Source organism: Alosa alosa, chromosome 7 (genome assembly GCF_017589495.1).
Source record: "Alosa alosa isolate M-15738 ecotype Scorff River chromosome 7, AALO_Geno_1.1, whole genome shotgun sequence".
Taxonomy (NCBI): domain Eukaryota; kingdom Metazoa; phylum Chordata; class Actinopteri; order Clupeiformes; family Clupeidae; genus Alosa; species Alosa alosa.
The window spans coordinates 21361263-21376674 of NC_063195.1; the positions used below are offsets into that span (position 1 = coordinate 21361263).

At 42.5% G+C, this 15412-nt stretch overlaps 1 protein-coding gene and 1 long non-coding RNA gene across 2 annotated transcripts in view; one reads left to right on the forward strand and one right to left on the reverse strand.

Moving 5' to 3' along the window:
- The first annotated feature begins 526 nt into the window (after window positions 1–526).
- Window positions 527–3977, forward strand: LOC125297835. The gene is made up of 5 exons (XR_007194116.1): window positions 527–656; window positions 1046–1163; window positions 2217–2697; window positions 2839–2966; window positions 3288–3977. It is a non-coding gene; the product is annotated as an uncharacterized LOC125297835 (long non-coding RNA).
- A 1728-nt stretch (window positions 3978–5705) lies between these two features.
- sdk1b (sidekick cell adhesion molecule 1b) overlaps window positions 5706–15412 on the reverse strand; it is a 296641-nt gene continuing 286934 nt past the window's right edge. Inside the window, 8 exon segments of the mRNA XM_048249003.1 lie at window positions 5706–6075; window positions 7136–7265; window positions 7759–7879; window positions 8299–8436; window positions 9664–9828; window positions 10212–10337; window positions 11227–11388; window positions 14778–14915. Of these exon segments, the coding sequence (XP_048104960.1) occupies window positions 5713–6075; window positions 7136–7265; window positions 7759–7879; window positions 8299–8436; window positions 9664–9828; window positions 10212–10337; window positions 11227–11388; window positions 14778–14915 (1343 nt within the window). The 3' untranslated portion in view covers window positions 5706–5712.

Below are 15412 nucleotides of genomic sequence, written 5' to 3' on the forward strand. Positions count from 1 at the left end.
AACAGAGAATGAATAATGATTTAAATTATATTATGCATCCATTTGAACAATTGCAAAGTTATACAAATAGGGTAATTTTTTTGTTGGATGTAAGGAACTATAGGTCTGACTGACTAAAGGATGTATACAAACACTGAAGGGGTCTATTACAAAACAGATGATGTAACATGGCTATAAGCCGCCATGACATCAAGTCTTCTGAGCTTACCGATGATGGTCACATATCATTTACCGATTTATGACAAGATAATGTGTTTCACAGCATGTTTAGAGTACTCGAGTGAAGGGCCTAATTGATTGATTGAAATTCTTTATTGTTGTTACTGTACAAAGAATGTTTACTAATAGAAACTAAATAATAAATAAATAAAATGTCTTTGTACACTATTGGTCAAGAGGATAAACACAATAAAGTCACAGGGCTTATTTCCATTGTGGTCCTTAAAATATAAAATAATATGCAACGTGAGTTGTGAGTTCCTTCATGTGAGTTCCTTCATGACTGACATTTCTTCCTGTAGCCTCCGGTGAGCTTCTCATGGAGGGTGATATTGCTGTTCAGCGACGGAGGAATGCGTTGTCCTGCTTCTTCTGCAAGTGGAAGAAATCTGTCAATGGCCTTGTCGAAGTGCCTGTGACTGTGAGCCCTGATTTCTGTGAGTGGGTTTCACTTATAGCATAAAGGGCCCTAATTTGAATAATGGCCAATGTGCAAAGACTAACTAAATGTAATTTAATAACTACACAAAATCAATTTGCTAATTTAACAATATGGGCAAGATGTTAAGCTCAAATATTGATACATAGCTTTGCTTTTAGACAGGCTTTGCACTTTTCCTGCCATTTAAGTTAGGGCCCAATATATGTATTGTCTTTGACTTTATTGTATCTGAAAGAAGCTGAAACAGACATAGCCTATCATGGGGTCCTGTTTGTCCTATGGGAATTTATATTCTGATAGTGACCAGTGGACAAATCATTATCCCTTGCTTAATGTTTGTGTTTTAATACTTAAAAACACTGACATTTGCTTTGCTTTGTTTAGCCCTCTATGAAAGGATGAAAATCGAAAAGGCGATGCTGACCTTCACAAAAGAGACCTGCATCCGATTTGTGCCTCGCTCAACAGAGGTCGACTACCTCAGCATAGAGAATGGCAGAGGGTGAGTTTCTTCCATTTGTTTGGAACGTTCTAGAATCATAGCGCACAGGAGGATCTTAATCCCTCTCTTTAGTCACTACTTTGTTTCGCTTTGTGAAGAGATTGGGAAACGTTGCCAACCCTGGCATCGAATCAGGCATAGAGTTTTCCTTAACTTTGAAATCATTGGTCCAGCCTAACCAATCACATTGAGTATAAGTATAAGTATAAGTATATATACTCTTTTGATCCCGTGAGGGAAATTTGATCTCTGCATTTTTCCCAATCCGTGAATTAGTGAAACACACTCAGCACACAGTGAACACACAGTGAGGTGAAGCACACACTAATCCCAGCGCAGTGAGCTGCCTGCATCAACAGCGGCGCTCGGGGAGCAGTGAGGGGTTAGGTGCCTTGCTCAAGGGCAATTCAACCGTGCCTACTGGTCGGGGTTCGAACCGGCAACCCTCCGGTTACAGGTCCGAAGTGCTAACCAGCTAACTCCTAACGTTACTCCTAATTTGCATAATTATAAATTATAATTAACTAATTATAAACTGTATTGGCAGTCAGGAAACAATGTATTTAGGCCTACTTATGCTGTACATAAATTTACAAATGTTTCAGACTGTAATTCTTTTTATGTTATGCTACTCTTTTTATGTTATGTTGTGACTGATTGGCCCTCTGCCCTGGTGGCTGAGGGAAACGTTAGTGTATTGTCAGATGCTAGACTAGTACCTGAGTGAAAGAGATACAGAGATTTGTTTTCCAAGTAATTTCAGTGGAATGTAATTAGGTTAATCGTTATTTGATTTATCTTTACTCAATTAAAACAACACAACTACACTGCATTACCTGAAATACACATTTAAATAACATGACTTGTTGATCTTTTCAAAAATGGATTTATAGTGTTTTGGAAAAGAGCTCTTTGTGTCGTTATACTGAAAACGATACCAACTACCAGATTGTTTGGTCTTGATATGAGATTAATAACACTTGGTTAGATTGTATTAGATAAGCAGTTTTTGCTGTGTACCCTATAGTCCTCAATTCTCATCATTTTGTTCAGGTGCTGGTCTTACATCGGGAGAGCAGGAGGCAGGCAGTTGGTGTCCTTGAACAGGGATGAATGCATCTACAATGGCCTCATCCAGCACGAGCTCAACCACGCCCATGACCTCGCCTACTCTCTCCATTCAGCACATACATATTGAAATATAAAAAGTTCCTTGTTTTTGATAGTTTCATGGTTATTTTTTTAAAAGTAATGATTTTGAACCTTTAAATATTATGTTATATAAGTATATCATTGCATTAGATTACATTAATAGTAATAATAATATTTGAATATCTATAAATTAACTTGAAAACGAGTGGCTGGTACATAAGCCTTAGATGGTACTTTCCCCTAACACTGTCATTAAACTAAAATGTTCCACTTCTATTCATCCCATTTCTATTGATTTGGCAGACCAGGCTTACAATTTTAGAAAACAATATGGTAACATGGGCACTCCATATGACTACACATCTGTGATGCACTACACCCGGTAAGGCAACACAACATGAAGCACTGAATTACTCACTTATATCACTCACTCACTCAATCAATCTGTGTATGTCATTACATGAATCAGATGATTATTCTCTCCCCAAATATCTCAATAACTACCACCCATTGGCCTCTGTAGAACTGTTTTCACCACCGAGTATGGAAAGGCAACGCTCACCCCCATCCCTGACCCGGACGTCCCCATTGGCCAGATTCAGGGTCTCTCTCCCACTGACATCCTGAGGATCAAAAAGCTGTATGAATGCTGTGAGTACACACTACACAGTGCACTACTCTTTTCACTAACTGCATTGGGAACGGCCTGTAAGACACCAGAGTACAACATGGTCACCACTCCAGAGTAAATATCAGGAAGTTGAAGGGTTGGATTCCCAAAGAATACATATTATTATTATTATTATTATTATTATTATTAACGCATGTGTTTTTCTAAATCTTAGTGAATAAATATCAGTGTAAATATACTGGATGAATTGTTTATGAGTGATTTAAATGATTAGGTATAAATAATACCTGTGAACTTCAGAAAAGGTGAACAGACTTATCATGTTTTGCTTCACTTTATAGGATTGGAGGAAATCTTCTAAACAGGAATGGTGGCTGTTGGCTAAACATAAAAGAACATATCTCATCCTGTCTGGAGACAACGGTGTTGCCCCCCTATGAGTGAAAAATGGCCTGAACTCTCCTTTAAGCATCATTATACATTTATTTACACTTTATTAATCAATGTCTTGTTCTTACCAAATGGGTAATTTATTCTTGGTAAATCCACAATAAGCAACTAGCTTGTCTTGATCTAATGATACTAGTATAAATATGAAAATAGAGTTTTTTTCAGGTGCTTTTCTTTTTCTACGTGTTGAAGTTCAGTGGGCAAATGTGTGGCTATGCCCTTTGCTAATATTTTGATTTAATTGCCAGTACAATATAGTACTGAAGCCATGATGTAGCGTTGGCAAGGCAAGACTTATGAAATGCATTTGAGTAAACTGTTAGAAGCCCAGTCACATATGCTACAAAGAATACTACAATGTACTCATTCATTACCTGCTATCTACAATATGCCCACAGAGGATCTCATGACACGTGTAAAGCATGGCCATTCAAACACACAGACACACACTTCATTTCACCCCAACACAATGGGACACAACAATTTTAATCAATTTTGGAGTGACAAAATGGAAATAAATAATATGTAAAAAGAAACAACTTTATTTTTTTTTAAAAAAACAATTAAAATCAAAACAACAATTGATAACCTTGGATGCAGTGATTTGTTAATGTCCCTTTCTTGCCAGAGTTTGTGGTAGAGAAGTGAACGCAGTGATTGGGAGTCTACAGGAACACACTGACTTGGCACCGAACACTAGTCTACAGTAAAAAGTTCATCTGTACAAAATAATTTTTTTCGTCCTAAAAATACACATGGGAGTTTGTTACAGCGCTAAAATTACAAGTAAAAAATTAAATGAAATAAAATAAAAGCGTCTAAAACACACATACATTTTTGGATGAAACACCATTTTTGGATTGCTGGATTTCTTTTTTTAAAAAAAAAAACATTATTTCCATTTTTCTTACTGAAATAAAAGAAGAGGAAGCAAATAAACAAACAAAAACAAAAAATAACAACGAAGCAAGCACACCTTTTTTTGTGTTGTTTTGTTTTTCCCTAGTGAAAGTTTTGTCACTCAGTCACCACTGTAAGTGAAAGTGCACTAATTTACGTGTGCGAGACAGAGGTCTCAGGTCCGTCTCTGAACGAGACCCAACCGCTCCAGCTGAGAGGCCACGAGTCCTCCAAAGACTCTCTCTCTCTGGCAATCCGCTGCTCCATGTACACAGTGTGATGTTCTGACCCAGAGTGGAGTCTCTCACACTAGAACCAGGAAATCATAATCTTCATCATCATCATCATCATCAGACACCATGATCATGACCATCATCACCACCACCATTGAGGAAACAGGTTTTTATTGTGGGCAGAGGGGGCCACTGGGGCGGACAAGGGTGAACAGCAGCGTCTTTGTTTCTGACCGCAGAACACTAAACACTGAGAGACATGATGTCATCCGTCCGTGAACGACTCTCAGTTGCCCTCTTCAGAACAATACAGCAGTTGTCATGGGATTGGCGGCAAACACAAAAGTGTCTCCACAGACAACCATTATGACACGTCCCATATTGCCGTGGGACTCCGAAGAGGGATGAGAAAGAGAGTCAAAATAAGTTCTCGGAAGTGTCCAGTCTTGTGTAGCGTCAGTCCGACATTTTTGAGATTCAGGTTAAGGGGGTGTGCATTGGTGGGTGTTTTAAAGTCACTGGGAGGGGTTGAGTGGAGTGAACCGTTCTCATTTACAATTAAAATGTCATACTTACACCCACATACACATATCACCTGTATACACCCTCTTCACATGGGCAGCCTGGGAGTCCCATTGGCTCCCATGCTCCAGACTCTCCAGACTACAGACTGTGAGCAATTAAATCCATCCATAGACATCACATACATCCCAAACTCTATACCACAGAGTCCCTTTTTTGGGTACAAACATGCAGCTGGTTCTCCTCCCCCCCCCCCCCCCCCCCCCCCCCCCCGACCACCCCACAAAAGACACTCCCTCATAACCTCCACTCGGCGGTCAGACGTCTGGCTGGTGGACCTGTTGACCCCTCTGTCCAGGTCATGGTCAGACTTCCCTCCTGTCCTCCATCCATCGCCCCAGTAAGATGAAGGAGAGGCCGGTGATGGTCGTGATTAGATCATCCCCCTATCATTACACACACACACACACACACACACACACACACACACACACACACACTCTCCTCACTCTCCCCTCCCCATTCAGATGAAGGAGCAGAGGCCAGTCTTAGCCGTGATGAGTCCACGCACGTCCCTCTAATCCTGAATGGCCAACTCTCACACAAACCCCCTCCCACCCCCCCCCTCCCCCCCCCCCCCGTCCCCGTCTGCTGTCCCTGGTCAGACGAAGGAGGAGAAGCCCGTGACGGGCGTGCGCGTGCCGGTAGCCGCCGGCTGCCCGCCTGGCGTGTACACGCCCCCCGCGCTGTGCTGGGTCACCACCGTCTGGTAGTATCCGTCGCCGCCGCTGCCGCCGTTGCTGCTGACGACCACTCCGCCGCCGTTGCTCCCGCTGCCGCGCCGCTGCTCCTCGTAGCCGAACGGCGGCGTCGGCGTGCTGACCACGCCACCGACCAGCGCGGACGAGGCCGCCTTCAGGCCCTTGGGCTGCCGCTTCCACGAGTTGTAGTAGGTCGGGTCGCTCATGTAGTGGTTGACGAAGGAGTGCTTGGGCGCCTCGTCCTCGTAGTCGCTGTCCGTCATCTGTAGTGGACGGACGGACAGGTTAGGGGTGCAGGTGCGAAGAAAAATCAAAGCATGTGTGTGTGTGTGAGTGTGAGATGTTGAGGTAGAAAAAAAAAAAAAAAAAAATATATATATATATATATATATATATATACACTGTATAAACAACATTTTTCAAAAAGGCAAGGAAAATGGAAATTACAAAATCATTTGGGATAAAATGCAAGAGTTACAGTATATCAACTACCATTACTACTACTACTATTACTATGAAATGTTACTACTACCATATTTAAAATCATTATTATCCATCCTGCAGTAGGCGTTATCATTATTATCATAATTGGGCGTGGCTCTAGTAATATAATTGACATACTGTATGTAAGTCACTTTGGATTGAAGCGTCCGCTAAATATATACATTTATTCCACTGCTTGGTTGAATTTCCCATTGTCCTACGTAATTTAGAACGACCATTAACCGTACGTTATTTGCATATACGGTTAATGGTCCTTCTGAAGTAGATCAATTTTTTTGGCTGTATCAAACTTGTATATTAATTCGCCAAACTCGTTGTGAAGTTTAAATGAACTGTCACGTTGCATCCGAGCTGTAAAATGCAGACGTTCAGAACATTGCAACATTGTAGCATATGACGGAGGTGGCTTTTAGCTAGATGGATGACAGCAGGCTAAGTAAAATAGCGATGTTTCAAAGCTGAAGTTCATCAGAATCTTGGGATACGCCTGCTTGACAACGGGAGAGATAGAACTAACGACTGGCCTTTGGCCGTAGCAACCATATATTTAGAACTAGTAACGGCAGTTTGTCCTGCAAGTTGAGAAATTAGTTGATATGTGTCGGAAGAAAGTAGTTCTACAAACAAGACAGTTTTAGCGATACACAACGCAAGTGGTAACATTGGAATAAGCGGGATAATGGATTACGGTGGTCTGTTCACAGAAATTAATGCACTCGCTTCGCGTAGGGGGCCGTTTTACAACCTCGACCGTGCAGTCATTTCTGTGAACAGACCACCGTGTCGTGTATTATCCCTTACATATCAAATGATCGTTACCTCTGACCCGGACAGCTCTCCTGCCTTCTCTGTGAGGGTGGTGCTCTCGGTGAGGACGGCTCCGTTGTAGTTGTTACACAGGTCCTCGTCCGAGTAGTGAAGACCCCCAGGGCTGGGTCGGGGAGGGGATCTGCAGGAGGACACGAAGGGGAGGACACTTCAGAGTGCGGACTTCAAAGTGTTGCTCGCAGAGAATGAACTAACAACAAGAGCTCTGTACAGTAGGCATCAAAGGGAGGAGACAGGAGGACTCGAGTGCTGAATTCATTCTCAAGCACAGAGTGCTTGAGAATGAACTAATAACAAGAGCTCTGTACAGTAGGCTTCAAGGGGAGGAGACAAGTGTGTGTAGAGTGTTGACTTGAGTACGGTGTGCAGATGACAATTCATGGGTTTCATCAGGTCCACATGTGTATTCAAGCACCATGCAGTCTGCATTCATAATCTAGGCGCTTGATTTTATACACCTGTGGAAAGGGACCTGATGAAACCCATGAATAGTTACTTCTCATTCCTGTCTCCTTCCTTGACTCTTCATGTCTGTTTCTGCTCTTTCTCTTCCTTTTCTCCCTCCCTCCCTCCTTCCCTCTTTCCCTCCTTTGCTGCTCGTCCTTCTCCCTCACCTGGTGCCGTTCTTCTTCAGGAAGGAGCTCTTCATGTTCAGGTGTCTGCTGTTTAGCTCCAGCGCCGTGAAGCCTCCGTTGTCGAGGGTAACCGCCTCCTCCACAGACGAGATGTGCTTCCCTGGAAGCAGGACCATCAAGGAGATGGGAGGGGTGTGTGGTGTGTGTGTGTGTGTGGGGGGGGGTTGAGAAGAGATTGATGGTTAAGTAAAGATACAGACGTACTGGCATAAGCACATTCATGGGCATTGACATGCATAATCAGAGGAAGGAAGCCAACTCGACTAAACACCAAAGGGCATCATTAAAATAGACACTAACACTAACACACGCACACACACACATATATTTACACACACACACACACACACACACACACACACACACACACACACACACACACAGCAGCTAAGGCGCATAGTGTGCGTGCTCATGCACATGAGAGAACATTAGAACATTATCAAAATCCGTCAGAATGTTCTACACCATAAGTGTCCATACGTGAGTGTGTATGTGTGTGTGTGCGTGTGTGCGTTTTACCTGTGCCACAGCTGCGGTACTTCCTGTTCTGTCCATGCAGGAGCAGGCCAAACACCACCAGCAGGATCAGAATGAGGCTGCACAGCGCCATGACAACCAGGAACCACCACTCCTCATAGAATGGCCTCTCTGACAGAGCTGAGACATACAGATAAACAAACAAACAGATAAACATGGTCAGACCATGTCAAAGAGCACATAAATCGACAGTGCTCTTGATGAGAAGCACAGCGCAACAACTGTGAATGTAACCTGCAATGTTTACCTTAGTGGTGTAGTGAGGACAATATGGTAGAGCGACTTAAAACAATTTAGATAAAAAGAATTATCAATCAAGATGCATCTGTATTGTAGCCAATGTCCCAGTTAAACAGCCATACACCACACTAGAACCACACAACCTTTGACACAACACCTGTGTTTGAAATGTCCTATATGTATTTACAATTTATCTATTTATAAATAAACTTGACTTGGCCTGACTTGACTTGACTGCTGAGAGAGGCAAGACCGTGAAGAGAAAACAGCTGCACATACATTTGCGGGCCAGTAGGTGGCAGTGCAGACTCATGCAAAAGCGAACCTCCCTCTATTGTCCTATTTTCTCCTCACTTCATGTCTGTCTCAAACTTTCTCCCACTCATTTCATCACACAGACCTATTGTCTCTGTAGCTGTTGTTCTCACTCTGCAACTCTCTCTCTGTTTGTTTGTTTGTTTGTTTGTTTGTTTGTTTGTTTGTTTCTTTCTTTCACAATTTCTCTCTCTATTCTATCCATTGGTTGTGCTGGCACTCAATATGCTACCTGTTTTCCCTTGCAGCTTCCTGCTATCACTGCCCAAGGACATTGACTCTTTTCCCCCAGCCATCCTGTGTGTGTGTGTGTGTGTGTGTGTGTGAGTCATTGAGTTACTAAATCAGAGCTTCTTAATTGATCTCCAGGGCCTCGTGTCCATCAGGTATTTGATATAAATAAACACTTTTGTTTCTAACAAACACTTCAGTGGCTTCAGTGAGAAGGCACTTTAACTCCGTCCAAACTGGGTAATTAAGCGTTTTAATGAACTGGCGCTCCAGCCAATACCAGCAGGATACATGGCTACTGGGGACAACGAGAGAGTTTAGGTGTGTGTGTGTGTGTGTTGTGTCGTTTTATGTCTACCTGAGGACTTCATTAAATAAACGTTTTGAATTCAAGTTGGAAAACTATAAATGCGTGCATCAGATGAGTAGAGTGATCATTCAAACTGGTGATCAGTGTATATTTGTGTGCAGTTACACATTTGTTTGTGAGAGACACAGAGTGTGTAAAAATGTCGGTACACGTGTGTGTGTGTGTGTGTGTGTGTGTGTGTCGGAGCTTACCGGACATGGCAGCAGAGGCGGGGCTGGGGTCTCCGTAGCCGTAGCGGTTGACGGCGATGACGCGGAACTCGTAGCTGACACCGGGCCGTAGGCGCTCCAGACTGATGGAGTGAGACGTGCTGCTCGGGGGGAGCTGCTTCACAAACGCATCCCATAATCCCTCATCTGAACAGGGGTAAAGGAGAGAGAGAGAGAGAGAGTTGGTTAATCAGTGAAGCACTTAACAAATGCATGGACACATGTGTGACTCACACAAACATACAAACAACTCTTTGGGAGAAAGAGTGAGAAGGATAGGGAAACAGAAACGGGGTAGAAGATGTGATAAAGAAACAGAGAGAGAGAGAGAGAGAGAGAGAGAGAGAGAGAGAGAATGAGAGAGAGAGAAACAGAGAAATAGAATGAGAGAGAAAGAGAAACAGAGAGAGAGAGAGAGAATGAGAGAGAAAGAGAAACAGAGAGAGAGAGAGAGAGAGAGAGAGAGAAAGAGTGAGCATGAGAAAATGAGGAGAATAAAAAAACAGTAACGAAGCAGTCGGTCACGTCACCTGATGGACGAGCCTCAATCACGTAGCCTGTGACCGGTCCCGCCCCCTCATTGCCCTCTGACCAATGGAGTGTCAAGGCTGAGGAGGACTTGGTGATTGATGTCTGTAAGGGCGCTCCAGGAGACCCTGGGGGAGGAGGAGGGGAGGGGTTAATTGCCCATTAGTTCCACACAAAAACACACACACACTAACACACACACACACACACACACACATACTCCACTGAGTCCACTGAGGGTGGTATGTTATACGAACTCCTACTCCTCCACCGCCAACAGTGATGAATATTAAATATGTCGTTTTTTTCCCCGCCCTACCGATACCCAACTCCCTGCATGATAATTAGTGGGGCCAGCCAATCAAAATCTGTTAAAGTTTAGCTTGAAGAAGTAAAGTAAGCAGAGCCTGGGAAGAGGGAATATATACGTCTCTCGTTGCCTGTCCGGTCACGCATCGTTTCTGACCTTGTCCATTAGGATTGTGTCTATACAGTCTTTACAGTCCCCAGTGTCTACTTTGTGAACTTGTCCAATAGGATTGTCAGATAGAGTCAACTGGACCACCCACTCAGTCACTGCCCAATCACAAAGGGTCACGTCGTCCATTGGGGTCGTCCAGCGTCACATCGTCCAATGGGATTGTGTATTACAGTCCACTGAGTATCACTGGGTTAAGTCACTGACCAATCACACTGTACAGTATGTACAGTACCTCGTCTCTGTCCTAGTGTCTGGTCTATATCACACTGACCTATCACACAGGATTATTAGACCAGCCAATCACATGGTGTCTAAGATCTTCCCTCATCCAATGGGGAGGGTGTCGTGTCTCAGCGCGTGCGCGTGTGTGTGTGTGTGTGATAGGCAGTCTTGCTGTGTGGCGTAGGTGATGCTTTGTGTACCCTTGAATGTCAAAGCTGTATCATCTCTGAGAATATTTAAATCCTTTCTGTAAAGAAAGGATTCAAATAAAGAATTCAATTATGTGTGTACTGTATGTGTGTTATGTTTCGTACCGTCCACTGGTCCGGCGGTGACGTTGGCCTCCAGCTCGGGGCCGTAGCTGACGGTGCGGGCCTGGATGTGGAAGGTGTAGGTGACACCGTGGCTCAGGTCACGCACCTTCAGCCAGCGCTGCCAGTTCCCCCGCACCTCCACCGTCACCACCTTACTCACACCTGCCAATCAGGAGAGAGAGAGAGAGAGAGAGAGAGAGAGGTCAATGGTCCAATGGAAAAAGGGGGAAAGGTGAGGATGGCTGTCAGTCAAAAACAGACAGAAATATATATAGATAGATCAACAGACAGACACACAGATGGACAGACATAACAGATGAACAGAGGTAGACAAAGAGACAGGCAGAAGATAGTCAGACAGACAGACAGACTGACACAACATCTTATTTTGAAGGTTCTTCAGTTCATGGTTATATCCATGGCACTTCAAGACAAGACGCTTGACTGGCTGTCATTTAACTCAAGCCTGCCAATCAGGAGAGTGTACAGAGGTCAATAAGGATGGCAATACAAACGAGATTGGTTGTTTTAGATGTCAATCACAGGTCTATCGCAAACAAGGCCGATGTCAGTGCTGTCAGCTTCACACTGAAGCCTGTCCATCAGAACAAATATCAGCTGTTGCACTGAGAGCTAAAGGACTTTAGAAATCAGGCAACACTTTTACATATATGACTGCTAAAACAACACATTTTAATATTCCCTTTGTAATTTTCACTTTAAAGTTTAAAAAGAAATAATTTTCATAATTATTCTTTTATTACGTTGTTGTTTTCTAGTATCACTCTGTTTATCATCTCAAACACAGGTGTAGTATTAGTAGTGTTTCCACAAAACATCTTGTGGTGTCCTGGGAAAAGAACAGATCACTGAAGAGAAAAACACACTTTGATGTTTTTTTTTTTTTAATAAAAATGTTGGCATAGAAGTCTTTACAAAAAAAAAAAATCTGCAAAAGTTTCAGTACAATCTTTTATGGGTGGATACAGATTTTCTTTTTAGTTACTAACTCATTTATTATCTTGGCTCTATTTCTATCATTTTCCATCAACTGTGCATCTTGCATTGCATTAGTCATGGCTAATGATGGACTGCCGTGCCTCTGCATCATACAGTATAATTGTTATCGGTCATTAATGCATTATAGTATCATTACTATTAGTTGTTCGTGCATTATAATATCATTGTTATTGGTCGTTCATGCATTATAATATCTTGTTATTGGTCGTTCATGCATTGTAATATCTTGTTATCGGTCGTTCATGCATTATAATAAGCTACTGGTAGGTATTTCCTTTAGTTATTCCTAATGGACACTGAGGCAGACTTGAAGAGACTTGGAAACAATGAGGGTTCAGTCTCCAAGTGTGAAATCAAGGACACTGTAAGGTTATGTTCAGAATAGGCATATTTTTCACAGCTGCCGGCTTCCATTTTACATTATAATCCTATGGAGTAGATCATGTTTTGAAAAAAAGTCCCTGGCTTCTTTTAAAATGCGATCGCGGACATCTTTTTCTGCAGCTCAGATGTTTTTAAAGTTGAGAACATGTTCAACTTCTAGTGGAAAAATGCACTACATCACAGTGTTCTTTGACAGCTGACAAATCGCGGATAACCAAAAAGGACGCTTCCGGCTGGTTTTTGGAAGCTAAGTTTGAATGTACCGTGAGGAAACAAAGTGAGTTCAGTTTGTAAATGTCAACTGCAAAACATTTGATATGTGCAGTTTTGTTTGCGTGTTTGTTTCCGTTTGTGTTTGTTTCCTGACTGATAGACTGATGTCCTAGTTAGCTGACTGATTTCTAGACCACATAGGTAGCATAATATTATAATTATTAATATTATTATATTATTGAAGTTATTTCATTTATTCATTGTATGCCATTATTTACTAGTTGTAAAAACTTGATTGAAAATATAAGACAGAGGTGCCAAGAGTACAAACCTTTGAGAGTACAGTATCATCTGTCTACTATTTCTCTCTCACTCACTCTCTCGCTTTAACATTCTCACTCTCTCTCTCTCTAAGTCTTACATTGCCTTAGCATTGCCTTGAATATGTCCTCTTCCTCCATCTCTCTCTCCATATCCCTCTCTCCCTATCTCTCACTCCATCTCCCTGTCTCTCTCACACTCTCTCTCTCTTTCTCTCCTCTCAATCTCTCATCTCATCCCTCTCTTTCTCTCCTCTCAATCTCTCATCACATCCCTCTCTTTCTCTCCTCTCATCCCTCTCTTTCTCTCCTCTCAATCTCTCATCTCATCCCTCTCTGTCACTCTGCTGGCTTTCCAAAGTACTTTTCTATCTCCAGTGAACTCATTTATTTATGAGTTTATGATTTTATACATGGTTTATAATTTTATAAACATTCTATCCACCAGTTTAATGAAGTGCCTGTGGTAAAATAGTCAGAAGTGTTCTGTAAACATGGTCAGTAGTGTTTTTGTTTGCATGGTCCGCTGCGCTCCTCTGACGAACGACGTCTAGCTCTACCACCGGTACACTCAAGCCAATCCAAACTTTTCTCATCTGTTGTTCCTCGTTGGTGGAACACACTGCCAGTTCCTACAAGGGCAGGGACATCCTTTTCCACTTTCAAAAAACTCCTGAAGACCCAGCTCTTTAGAGAACATCTACTCTCATAGCAACACTTACAACAAGTCTTACTGATCCTAGCACTCACCAGCCGTTTTAAACTGACAAGTAATTGCTAAAAACAGCACTCACCGACGCACTTATTCTTACTGTACTCTAATGTTTTTTTTTAAACTGTCCTAAAATTGTGAGAATTGTTCTAAAACTTACTGTTTACCATGTTGTTAGTCGCTTTGGTTAAAAAGCGTCAGCCAAATGTAATGTAATGTAATGTAATGTAATGTTTTGTAAACATGGTCAGTAGTGTTTTTGTTTGCATGGTCGGTAGTGTTTTTGTTTGCATGGTCAGTAGTGTTTTGTTTGCATGGTCGGTAGTGTTTTGTTTCCATGGTCAGTAGTGTTTTTGTTTGCATGGTCGGTAGTGTTTTTGTTTGCATGGTCAGTAGTGTTTTGTTTGCATGGTCGGTAGTGTTTTGTTTCCATGGTCAGTAGTGTTTCTGTTTGCATGGTCGGTAGTGTTTTGTTGCCATGGTCAGTAGTGTTTTTGATTGCATGGTCAGTAGTGTTTTTGTTTGCATGGTCGGTAGTGTTTTGTTTCCATGTTCGGTAGTGTTTTTGTTTGCATGGTTGGTAGTGTTTTGTTTGCATGGTCAGTAGTGTTTTTTTGTTTGCATGGTCAGTAGTGTTTTTGTTTTCAGTAGTGTTTTTGATTGCATGGTCGGTAGTGTTTTGTTTCCATGGTCAGTAGTGTTTTTGTTTGCATGGTCAGTTGTGTTTTGTAAACATGGTCGGTAGTGATTTATTTCCATGGTCAGTAGTGTTTTTGTTTGCATGGTCAGCAGTGTTTTTGTTTGCATGGTCAGTAGTGTTTTTGTTTGCATGGTCAGTAGTGTTTTTGTTTTCAGTAGTGTTTTGTAAACATGTCTACTATCCATCTCTCTCTGCCTCTGACCTTGGACAGGTGCGGTGGGCTGGTAGACGACGCGGTATCCCTCCACCACTCCGTTGGGCTGTGCCGGTGCGCCCCAGGACACGTTGAGCGCGCTGCCCGTCACCTCGGAGAAGGCCAGGAAACTCGGAACGCCGGGAGCTGAGGGAGAGAAAGAAAAGAGGGATGTGAGAGGATGGAGAGAATAAGAGAAGAGAAGAGATAGATAGATAGATAGATAGATAGATAGACAGCTAGAGCAGAAGAAGAAAGAGAAGAAATGTCAGAGAAAAAAGAAGGAAAAAGAAAAAGAAGAGAGGAAAGAAGAGAAGCCAAAAGAGGAGAGGAGAGGAGGACCAACAAGAAAGAAAACTAAAGTGAAAAAAAAAAGAGTTAAACTTTGAGACAAGTTGACAGTGAGCAGAACCAGTCTGAATGTGGAAATGAAAGTCAAAATGTAGTCTAATTTGAAGGGCTCTACTGTGGGCCATGAAACCCATCGGAGTAAGGTTCATCACTTTTACTGTTCGGTAGCTCACTCAAGCCTTTTCCTCAGACTCACCGCTGAGAACTCAGACACGCTCCCAAATACATGTCATTTGACGGGCGGTGGACAGAGGCCAGTAGGAACTGGTAAGGGTCTCTTATGAACAAGTCTG